Genomic DNA, 13161 nt, shown 5'->3' with positions numbered 1-13161 from the left:
GTTACTAAACCATTTTTCCTAAATTCATACTCTAAATCTTTCCACAATTTTATCAAAACTTGCTACACAATCCTGTTGTCTTCTAATACAAAGTATATCCGCAAAGCCAGTAGTTCATGCTGAGGTAAAATGACATATGCTTAAGGTATATTTGTTAGAATAATCAAATTTTATAATTTTAACAACTTTCAGCTTTATGTCATCTGAAATTTCTCTCTTAAGAACCCTCAATTTGTTTTGATAGAATATTTTTTATAAGGATGTTTAGATTATGATTCTAGAAACCTTAAATTTTTGTAAATTATTATTTTATTGCGACTTCTAAGTAAGTAACACCATGGACATTTATTGTTGAATTCATGTACTTATAATAGATTTTATAATAAATGTTGATAGAATTCTTAGTGTTTCAACATTATTTACGCATCTCTGATGTTTCATTACTAACATAAAACTTTAAAATATTTAGTTCTCAGAATTTATTTTCTCTAAATTCTGTTGATGGAATCTGAACAAAATTTGAGATTGACCCATATATATTTATACCTATGAGATGTATGCCTCTTGGTTTTAATAAAATCTGAAATCATTAATCACAAAGTTTGTCCTTTGGACCAATTATCAGCTAGCTGTTTTTGTCAGATTCCATCCGTCGACCTAAACATTTTCAGTTTCTCTGAAACCAATTGATCAATTGGAAGTTTTTGAACCAAATTTTATATATAAATACTATTCTATTCTATTCCCTCCCTCTCTCTCTCTCTCTCTATATATATATATATATGCTCCTCTCTCACGCACATATAAAATATGTTGTTAAGGGACAAAACCATAAAAAAACCATGGTTAAAATTCCCTGGCAGCCGCGTAGCTGCATATACGGAAGTACGCAAGTGCGTACACACTACTTGTATTTGATTTTTTTAAATTAAATCGTTACCGAGACCAAATAAATCATTCATTAATTTGTTAATTAAATATCAAATATCAATCACATCGTTGAATGCTATGATATACTAGTATCTTATTTGAAATGCAATATTTTTGTTAATAACATTTCTTGAATTAAAGTTCCATAACGTCGTTGAATGCTTTGATAAGGTAGTTTTTAAAATACAATATTAGTATTATTATTAATTATTATTTTTTTGTTAATAACATTTATTATACTTGTTGCTGAGCGTTACAAATAGAGTAGACGATACCGATATATCGGTAAAATATTCAGCCTCTACTATACCTACAATGTTCAACGGAAATACTAACTTTGCGTTAAAAACAATATTATCATCTTTTATTTTCTAAAGAAACCCCAAATAGCATGATTTTTTAAAAGAAAAATGATTGAAATATTTAGCCTACAGCATACTTAGCGGACACAAAAAGGATTACCGTAATAAGAGCAATTTTCCATACTTCCTAATTTTGATGAATTTTCATGGAATTTTACAAACTTTTTGATTTGGAAAGGATAGTTTCTAGCAAACAGATCTGTTCTAGATTTTCATTCACAACTCTCACATACAAAATGTATCTGATACTGGTCAAAACATTTCTTAAATATACCAGGTAAGCTTTTTGTGCATTGTATCTTAAAACTGACGGGAAAAAATGAGGAAATTCGGAAATCAGAGGAATTCTCGTGACCATACTCCTCGGAAATAGGCCCTCACCTATTACTATAAGTATCAAGTTATCCTTTCTCTAGATAGATTTTAACTGTGTGTAAGTTTATGTACAATCTTCTTAAAATAATACAACTATGATCAACATTCGTGAGGAAGTGTTTTTATGCCCCCGTAATCAAAGATTCGGGGGCATATCGATTTTGCCCTGTCCTTTCTTTTATCTGTCTGTTTGTCCGCAAAAACTCCTTGCCCATAACTTTTGATTGGTTGGAGTTGTGACTTTCATATTTCACGTGTGTATTTCTTGTGATAAGACCTTACTTTGGGTACCAACATATTTGGCCTCTTGACCTTGACCCACTTTTGCAAATTTTACCAAACTCTAACCTTGGTCATAATTTTGAACAGTTGGTACTAGAGCTTTCATATTCCTTGTGAAAAGACCTTTCCTTGGGTATAAATGTTTTTCACCCTGACCTTCACGTTTGACCTACTTATGAAAATCTTTAACCTTGGTCATAACTTGTGAACGGTTAGTACTAGGGCTTTCATATTTCAAAGGTGTATTCCTTGTGACAAGACCTTTCTTTGGGTACCAACAATTTTGACCATTTGATCATAACATTGGAGATTGACCTACTTTTGAAAAACTTTATCCTTGGCCACAACTTTTGAACAGTTGATTCTAGGGCTTTCATATTTCACGTGTATTTCTTGTGACAAGACCTTCCCTTGGTCACCATCAATTTTGACCATTTGAGCTTGACCTTCATGTTTGACCTACTTTTGAAAAACTTTAACATTTCCCATAACTTTTTCAATGGTTGGTGCTCCAACTTTCACATTTCACTGGTATATTCCTTCTGAAAAACCTTTCTCTAGGTATGAACATTTTTTACCTCTTGACCTTGGAGTTTGACTGGCATTTGAGAAACTTTAACCTTTGCCATAAGCTGCCATACAGGGGCATCAGTGTTTCACAAACACATCTTGTTTTTTACTTCACTAAATTTCCAACAGGGAAAAGGAAGATTTGGGGGGGGGGGGGGTATATTATTCTTCACCCATCATTTTCTAAAAAAAATTATGTTAACAAAAGTTAACACAGGAAATTATTATATCTAGTTTACAATTTCAAAAAAAAGTAACTTCTTTATGAATATGCTATTCAAACAACAACAGGATCATTATTTCATTATTTTTAATTTTCATAAATTTCAAATTAAATACAGACTTCTCTGTATTTGTACACATGAAGCAACAACCAATCCTCACACAGTTCATCAGAGATTCATATCTTTCATATTCCCAACACACGCACACACATCAACATACTTGTTAAAATGACACCAGCATATGAAAACTCAGAAATTTACATGTAGATAGATATTAAAACACATTTTGAAGGCAGTCATAAAAACTCAACATAATTTACATTGCTTCAAAATCACCAGTCATACATACAAAAGGTAGACTTGTCTTTTATACACAAAGGATATTCAACAAACTCATCAGTGCTCAGAATTAGACATACAAAATCATATTTATAATTGCTCAATTCATATTGTTAATCCCCCCTCCCACATTTCTCTTTATAGAAACATTTAGCAAAGTTGAAGATTAGTGTCTTAATTTTCAACTGAAAAATAATAAGGGAAAAGTTTTACAAATTTCTGGTAAAGCACACATAAATCTTTGACAGTTTGAAGTCAATATAATTTTACAAAGGGAAATCTAAAATTACTTTTCAAAGAAATCCTATTTTTTTTTCCTTTTAAGAACAATTTTTTCCCTGTTTCTCTTTGAATGATTAATATGGCTTCTTGTTATATAATAGCTCACTGTTTATTGTAGTGGTGTAGGTGTCACCTGACTCTGCGTAGTAATACAATAAATCCGAGTAGAAGAGCGAGGAATGTCATTAAATAGATATCCCAGTCAGGTCCCAAGTGAAATCGAGGGTCCAGCTTAGAAAAAATTCTTTGGTAATCCTCAATCTGCAAAAAATAAATAAATTGTCAAAATTTTGTGGCTACCCTTCACTCAGTAGCATAGGAAAAAAATAATAAAACTTGTTGGCAGACTTTTGAGGACCGTTGTAAGTACATTGTACTTATAGCAATAATTCACTATTTCTGTATCAATGCTAGAGATCTGTAAATTCTGAAGAATGAATATTGGTATTCCTGATGTTTATCATACAGAAAGGTTATGACTTTTATACAAACCATGGATTATCAGAAGATGTTGTATTTCTAATGCTTAAATCTGAACAAAACACAATTAAGGTCAAGATCTAGTAAATGTCTTTAGACTAACTTTTTGGTGCTAGATCCATTATGACGTCATAATCACTTTCAACTTTCTTTTTCCCGTACTTTACGGCTCTAATTGAATTATGTAGAAAATAAAGTATTTTCATGGAATTCAATTTGAAATCACATGAAAAGTAGTCCCGATACCTATATTAAATTTTACATTGTTTTAAAGAAGAGGCCAAGAACATACAAATTACCGTTTTCTGAAAGATTGTAGGCAATCTGGATACATTTTTTTGTATGATATGGAAAAACTCCCATATTCATGACTGGTTTTCTTAATTTTTCAATGGAAATGACAATTTAAAACATTATTTTTCATCTTGTTTACCCACAAATTGTGCCCCGAAACACATCATTTGACCAAGCTAAAGTTATAAAGCATCATTAAAGGAATTCATTTCTTAAATTTGATATATCTGTAGGCACCTTTCATTTACTAGATCTTGACCTTAAGCCATATGGATCAAGTGTATACCGTGTAAACACCCTTAAAAGTCCTTCCAAAAACCAGAGTTACTTCTATGAAAAGATAATATATAGCATAAAATCTCTAGAATATTGCTTGTACTCAATATTACAAATTAACATGAAATGTGAAGATAAAGAACAGTAATAATGCTCAAAAATCCCATCAAACAATACAAAGTGTGAACAGTCAGTAAACATGGACCTTTGGAAACAGAGGTGGGATCAGGTGCTATGGAGGAGTGAGCATCCCCTGTACACTGGTCACACCTGCAGTGTGCCCCTTATTGATTGGGTATAAATGGAAAAATCTGTAGACAATTCAGTGTGAAAATGATGGCCTAACAATTTGCATGAAAGACATAAGCCAACATTCAATGATAAATTGTATTTCCAAACAAGGTCATTGTGTATTGTATTGACCACAGAATTTGCGAAATGCTGATTTTAAACAAGAGGCCCATGGGCCACATCGCTCACCTGAGTAACTTTGGCCATGCTGTTCTTTACCAGATTTCCCCCCTTTTAGTATACCTATTGTGGCCCCACCCTACCCCTGGGGGTCATGATTTGAACAATTTAGATTCTACACTACCTCGGGATGCTTCCAAATAAGTTTCAGCTTTATTGGTCCAGTGGTTCTTGAAAGGAAGATTTATAAAGATTTTTCTTAAATATTTCAATGTAAAACTTGGATTCCCTATTAGGGCCCTGCCCTACCCCCAGGGGTCATGATTTGAACAATTTAGATTCTACACTACCCCAGGATGCTTCCACATAAGTTTCAGCTTTTCTGGCCCAGTGGTTCTTGAGAAGAAGATTTTTTAAGATTTTTCCTATATATTTCAATGTAAAACTTGGATTCCCTATTGTGGCCCCGCCCTACCCCCGGGGGTCATGATTTGAACAATTCATAATCTACACTACCCCAGGATGCTTCCATATATCTTGAGAAGAAGATTTTTTAAGATTTTTCCTATATATTTCAATGTAAAACTTGGATTCCCTATTGTGGCCCTGCCCTACCCCCGGGGGTCATGATTTGAACAATTTAGATTCTACACTACCCCAGGATGCTTCCATTTAAGTTTCAGCTTTTCTGGCCCAGTGGTTCTTGAGAAGAAGACTTTTAAAGATTTTTCTTATATATTTCAATGTAAAACTTGGATTCCCTATTGTGGCCCCGCCCTACCCCCGGGGGTCATGATTTGAACAATTTAGATTCTACACTACCCCAGGATGCTTCCATATAAGTTTCAGCTTTTCTGGCCCAGTGGTACTTGAGAAGAAGATTTTTTAAGATTTTCCCTATATATTTCAATGTAAAACTTGGATTCCCTATTGTGGCCCCGCCCTACCCCTGGGGGTCATGATTTGAACAATTTAGATTCTACACTACCCCAGGATGCTTTCATATAAGTTTCAGCTTTTCTGGCCCAGTGGTTCTTGAGAAGAAATTTTTTAAGATTTTTCTTACATATTTCAATGTAAAACTTGGATTCCCTATTGTGGTCCCTCCCTACCCCAGGGGGTCATGATGTGAACAATTTATAATCTACACTACCCCAGGATGCTTCCATATAAGTTTCAGCTTTTCTGGCCCAGTGGTACTTGAGAAGAAGATTTTTAAAGATTTTTCCTATATATTTCAATGTAAAACTTGGATTCCCTATTGTGGCCCCGCCCTACCCCCGGGGGTCATGATTTGAACAATTTAGAATCTACACTACCCCAGGATGCTTCCATATAAGTTTCAGCTTTACTGGCCCTGTGGTTCTTGAGAAGAAGATTTTTTAATGACCCCACCCTATTTTTGTCTTCTCTTGATTATCTCCCCTTGTGAGGGGACTTGGCCCTTCATTTTAACAATTTAAATTCCCCTTCACCCAAGGATGCTTTGTACCAAGTTTGGTCAAAATTGGCCCAGTGGTTCTTGAGAAGAAGTCAAAAATGTGAAAAGTTTACAGACGGACGGACAGACAGACAGACGGACAGACAGACAGACAGACGGACGGACGGACGACGGACAAAATGTGATCAGAAAAGCTCACTTGAGCCTTCGGCTCAGGTGAGCTAAAAAAAAGATTGATATCCTTGTATTATCAGCTTATTTTCAGTAGCCTGCATTATTTTAGAAATTGTTCATATGTAGAACATGCTTTTGCGTATCAAATCAACTGGGAGACATAAGCCCAATATGCAGGTGATAATATCCATTCCAAAACATTTCTTTTCTAACCCCCCCTTTCTTTGCTTTATTTGAAACAAAGAAACTACCTCGATTTGATTCAAGTGAATGATAACCCCTCTTGTTTTGAGAACTCTTTAAATCAACCAATATCTTACAAAAATATTACTGAATATAAAAAAAGATTTTTTTTTTTACACTTTGATCAAGACTACAGTCAATGATCTTGGATGAGTAATATGACCCCATTGTTTGAATGATTCTTTCACTCAATTAACATAGGGTGTTAACCATGCATCGGACACATACCTTGCTTCGGACAACTTTAAGCAATAAACTTTCATTGAACCTGAGTCTCCCCGTGTTTTTACTTGTTTCTGTCTTAAAGATGAAGAATTAAACTTTTTAATGATGTCGATTTTTATTTTCATGTTGTGATAAAAATACCACAAGAATGGCCTTGAAATTAGGTCATATTTTGCATCATCAAAGGAAAGTAACCAGAATTTTACGATTTTGCAATTTTTAGAGTTATCGTTCTTTCAAATAGGCGTCAACGGAACGGGTCGGACCTTGGTAAAATTTGCCAATGATTATTAATATTACAGAAATTTTTCAAAAATTTTACTTCAATGTTTGTATAATATATTTTAGAGTTGTTTTTAACCAGTATGTTTATTTCACCATACATCGGACACAAATTAACCATGCATCGGACACTTTCCGATGCATGGGTAATCACTTCCATTTTCATGTAAAACCCAAATGACAGATAGAAACTCTAATTTTTCAGTGAAAATACAAATTATCGATATATGACGACTAGAAGTGGACTCAATTTATTTCTTTAAACTAGATGATTATAACCCACGAGACAAAGGCGCGAATTGCCATATTACTAGCATTGTAAAGCCTTTCTAAGGCATGTGATGCAACTAAAATCTCTTCATATTTGTGGATTAAATTGAAATAGTCATTCAAATTTAATTAGAAGGTTAATTTTTAAATAAAAGATAAAAATGTTTCAATATCACTAATTTTAAAGCACCGAGATCAAGGTATGACATTTTCTGGTTTAAATATCGTATATCCGATGCATGGTGAATATTGTCCGATCCATGGTGAATTCTGACTTATTTCGAAAAAATCGGTTTTTAATGATATTTTCTTAATAAATAGGGCACGCTTGTGTGAAAAATTTATATTTTAACCACATACTACATGTTACATTCCATTTTGATAATATTCGGTCGGTAGCGATATCGCTAGAACTTGTTGAAGTGCAAGGGTGTCCGATGCAAGGTGAATTCACCCTTATATTTTTAGTGTAGTTATCATCTCTAAAATACAAAGTGCATACCATAAAGTTCTGGATAAAAAAAAATCAATGTAAATGATTTTAAAAATAGTTTTTTGGATAGACTCATCAGTTTTCTTTTTTTAACCCAAGCATTTGGGTTCAATTACATTAAAAAAATAAACTTCAGGCTGATTCCAAATAAATAACAATCACCATCTGTAACTGAGAGGGTTAATACTCTACATACAATTTATGGAAGTTTTTTGTCCTTTCTATCTCTTATCAATTCATGATAAAAATGTAAAATCAAGATTAAAAAAAAAACATTATCAATGTAGAACATTTATTCCTACATTGGAATGTCAGATTTGTGCAGATGATATGAATACCCAGCATTTTTGTATCTCACTGTGAAGTTTTTATTGATAATCAATGATTAGACTAGACAACTGATGAGATATTTACCAGAAAACATTGTAAATCTTCCCTTGATTATGAATAACTCTTCTCTTGATTTTGTAATTAAAGATAATATTGACCTGTACTCGGACACCACATGCATTGAACAGCACTCAACAACACTTCAATGAAATTACAGTATAGTATAACAAAGTATTGGACAATAGCAGCACTGATGCCCAGACAGATAAAAGAGCTAAATCTGGGAAGTCAAATATCACAAAACAAAATCCTTAATGCCTAAAGTCAACACAGACTGGAGACTAGATAAAGTATATCAACAATGTTCACAGTCAGTCAAGAACAGCTCTATTCAAATCAATCAGTGCAGCAGGCAATCTATCCTTATCTCCCATGGACTCCAAGTTCTGACAGAAAAAGCATTCCCTCATCTCTTGTCTTCCTATTACTAATTACGTCAAAACAAATTGCCTGACATCCAAAATGACAGCTAATACTTAAGTGCTCATATGAATAACTTGATGTCAAGATATATAATAAAACAATTGGGAAGGGGGGGGGGGGGGGGGTCCGAGGCTTCAAAGAAGCTCAATTTCTACTTGGTAAAAGTTGCATATACATTGAATTTTAATTGTTTCAAAACCAAGTACTGACTTAATCAATCATTGTACCTTAAAATTATGAGAAAGTTAAATGAAAATTTAGCTATACGGCATACATTATCAAAATAGAATATTTACCTACAAACTAAAGGTAGGAGTTCATTTACAGAGTATGTGGCCTTGACCTATATGCACGCAAGCAGAGATAACAGAGTATTTGGCCTTGAACTGCATGCATTCAAAGCTGAGATAACAGATTATGTGGCCTTGACCTATTTACATTCAAAATTGAGATAATAGAGTATGTGGCCTTGACCTTGAGGTAAGGCATTGAGAGATGATTTCTGTAAATATTCAATGTCACAAAAAACAATATCTGATGAAAATTCACTTAATTTGTGGCTATACATTTCAATCATCTTGACCCCCTGAAAATCAACACTGATAACCATCTAAAATGATATAGAATTACTAGTAATCCAAGAACTGATCATGTGCTTCTGAACTTTTCTCTCCTTCCTTTTTTTTGGTCCAACTTCAAGTCTTTGACTCTCAAGAACTGACAAAAGGAATTGTTTTACATATGCCTACCAAATTCAAACCAATTAATGATTGTGTAACAGGAAAGGAGAAAAATGATAAACCAGACTAGGATTGGAACCCAGGTGTGGTAGTCAGACAAATTTTCTTCTTCCAAAACTCAGATATCTTTGCTTAAATAGGTACCTCTCAAATTAAAGAAGTGATATCTCTTTTAAACAAACAACTGTTGTTTGACCGAACCACATAATATGATGAAGAGTTGGAAAATTTTAATTTACAGTATAATATAATTTTTAGAAAAATATGAAGTTTTGTTTCTGGAAACATTTTCAAAAGTCTTCTTTTTTTTTTCAACATTTACACAATTAAATTTCCTATTTAGATTTCAATTTAAAGAAATATTAAAAACTAGAAATATGTCCATAGATGGTGAATGCCTCACCCACAGTACATTAGTAATGCAACATGAATATCTGTAGAAGTGTTTAAATTTTGTTGAAAATATCTTAAATAGTTTCTTTAAATCTGAGTTTTATAAACAATAAATAGTAAAGTCAAAGATGATTGGGAAGGTCAAGGTAAAAAAAAGAAAAAAATTTGGATACAGTCCATAAATTCTTACCCAATTATGTATCAGTGCATAAGCTTACATAAAAATATCTTGGAAAAGTTCTTTGAATCTGAGCTAAATGCAAACCTAAGAAAAATGAGATCAAGGTTAAAGGAAAGATCAAGGTCAAAAAATTTGATGTAGTTCAATAGCACTCACCAAAATGTATCATCATATAAAGTTTGATTTTTAAAAAAATCTTGTTTTATTACTTAAAATTGAGCTAAAAAAAAAAATTGGGAAAAAAGAGTTCAAAAGAAAGGTCAAGGTAAAAAATTAGTTGATTGCAATTGAATAGCTCTTATCACTATGTATAAGCATATGAAGTTTAACAAAAATATCTTGAATACTGGTAATTTTTTTTTGAAACTGAGCTAAATTAATGCAAAGGGTGACAGAAGGATGGAAGACGGACATGACAAACACTATATGTTCTCGTCATATTCATGGCTGGCCATTAAAAAAGCAATGTAACTTTTAAGTGTGGAAGATAAGAAAATTTGGTATGGTATGTATCATTAAAATCATGATAAATAAGTTAATGCTCTAAAGGAAATTTTTTGTGCATCTTGGAAGTTTTACTTTCATTTTTGTTTATGTAACGTTACATCATATGGGCTATATAAGATTTTTTTTTTTCAAAAGGTTCTGTTGTTTTTATATACTGGCAATATCCAACAGGGCAATCTAATAAAGATGACTGAACTGATCTTTCTTTATTATTCTTTTCTTTAATTAAATTACAGGTGGATCATTTTCTCTATTTTTTAAAGAAATTTTAAAGTCAACTCTTAATTGTGTCCCATTAAGTTTGATCTCATACAAGTACATCTTCATCATAGTTTTATCCAGATCAGTCATCTATAAGATTAAACTTCTCCAGTATTAACTGCCGGCTACTCTGCTTAAAGTTCATCTGATTGAATTACACAACAAACTTCTAGTATCTATATATTTCATCCCAGTCCTCCAAATAATCAGAACAAGATTTGATCAACTGGAATTGTGACATTAATGTTCTGTAGTGATAGTAAATCAATCTGATTTTACACATTACTCTTAATTTGTGACATTTCCTGATCCCAGTGCTTTAAAAAACTTCATAATCAAGTAACCTGCTTAATGTGTAACACAGAGAATTTCCTACGCCACTGATTTGTCATGCACTCTAGGGGTCACATTAGCTTGTATGTCTCATCAGGGAAGGGGACCAGTTCTGTTTATCTCCTACTTCCGACATAAAACCTAATGAATTCCAAGGAACTGAAGCATTCTGAAATTATCACAAATTACTGTTTTTTGTGTTTAGTGAGAAAAAATCTGATAAGCTGAATTCCTCCTGAAACAATGCAATATGGTAGTCAGACTTAGCACCCTGTGACATATATTCCTCTATGAGGAACTTCTGGCAAGGACAATAAAGCAGGCAATAATACTTAGAGATCACAGAAAAAAGGCACTTGAATCAATATACATTCACTGTTTTGTGAAGTAGCAGGCCATTTCCTAACAGCTCAACAGCACCTACACACCTCTTCTTACAGATTAGCACTCAATACTCTAATAGGCTCCTTCAAAATATGTTTCACAGCAGAATTTCATTCATAAAAGCTAACTGTTTAAGATTGATAAACAATATTACCACATCTTAACTTGTAATACGAGATATTCCTGGCTTTACAACATATTTTTGCCTACACAGTTTGGTGGCTTCTCTGTACAGGATTTTTACTCCATTAAAGTGTTACAGGACACAGGGTTTTTCTCCTAACTTTGGTCTCTTTGATCATTCACAATGACAAAAGATTTGTTGTAATGTACAGGAAATAGACCATAACTTTTATCTGTCTAAAAATAAATTTCCCTCAAGCATAAATTAGTATGTGTATATTGAAAGAGATATTAGTTTAGCACCTAAATTACAGACAGTTTACAAATTACTGCAGTCTACAACACTAAACACTGTACGCTTTTTTCTTTACCCCTTTGTACACTGTTCCCCAATTTCTTTACCCATCTTTACTGTACTCCGATTTCTTTGCCCCTTTTTAGTCCCCTACCGGTGAAACCGGAGGGGACTATAGGTTTCCTCTGAGTCTGTCCGTCCGTCTGTCTGTCTGTCCCTCTGTCTTTCTGTCAGTCTGTCCCACTTGGTTTTCCGCACTCTTTTCCTAAACGCTTCCAGATATTGAGCTGATTTTTGGCATGTGGCTTTACCTTGATTAGTTATAGATCAAGTTTGCATTTCGTCCCGCTTCATTAATTTTTGACGGAATTATGGCATTTTCAATTCTTAACGGGAACCAGATTACACTTGCCGGTAGGGGACTAGTATTGCTAATGCAATACTCTCAGAATGCTTGTTTACTTATTGCATGACTTTCTAGAATCAGCATTATCTGCTTTTGCATCCTCAAAATAACAAATCACCTCTACACCCAAGTATACACTAAATCAAATCTACAGCAAGATTGGTTCAACATATCTATATAAATACATATTATCTCTTAACCTAATAAGAATATCATATTTATTCAATACAACTGAAGATTTTACCAAGGCAAGAATTTGATAAATTGTCAATTGATGATGTAGAGGACTTTTGTGACATACTAATGGTAGAAGTACAAGAAAGTTGTACTTTTGATTTTCCAAATTTAAACCTGCAAAAATGACCTCTCATGTGAATACTCTATATAGATTTTCATCTGATTTTCATTCATCTTCTATCCCTTGAGTAAGCATTTTTTAAATACATCCTTGATCTTTAATTTATTTCCCACACTAGATGTTTCTATGTAGATACACATCTTATCATCATAACCTTTTTATCCCTAATTCAATTTCTACTTTTCCTCTCCATATGAAATTATTTCTGTGAAATTTAATTAATCAATACAGAAATGTTAGCAGTGCAGCCAAACTTGTGACCTGCCCATCACTTTCCTCTGAACCTATTTGACTTCTATCAGCTTATCTGCGAATTGAAAACAAGATTGCATGACACATCTATCTAAATCAAAACCAGTGACTGAAGTTGAGGGGTTGAAAGGGGGTGAATCCTTAGAAAGTGCTGCAGACCTC

The 13161-nt window shown here is 33.2% G+C and overlaps 1 protein-coding gene across 5 annotated transcripts in view; it reads right to left on the bottom strand.

Moving 5' to 3' along the window:
* Positions 1-2812: 2812 nt before the first annotated feature.
* LOC133181986 (protein sel-1 homolog 1-like) overlaps positions 2813-13161 on the bottom strand; it is a 36436-nt gene continuing 26087 nt past the window's right edge. For all 5 annotated transcript variants that reach the window (XM_061316666.1, XM_061316669.1, XM_061316665.1 and 2 more), the window contains one exon: positions 2813-3625. In XM_061316666.1, the coding sequence (XP_061172650.1) occupies positions 3494-3625 (132 nt within the window). In that variant the 3' untranslated portion in view covers positions 2813-3493. The remainder of the gene's footprint in view (positions 3626-13161) is intronic.

The sequence above is a fragment of the Saccostrea echinata genome, unplaced genomic scaffold (assembly GCF_033153115.1).
Source record: "Saccostrea echinata isolate AGI-Se365-2 ecotype Australia unplaced genomic scaffold, CSIRO_AGI_Sech_v1 ptg000009l, whole genome shotgun sequence".
NCBI lineage: Eukaryota > Metazoa > Mollusca > Bivalvia > Ostreida > Ostreidae > Saccostrea > Saccostrea echinata.
Note: the sequence above shows the minus strand (reverse complement) of the source record. Positions and strands in the feature narration are given on the sequence as shown.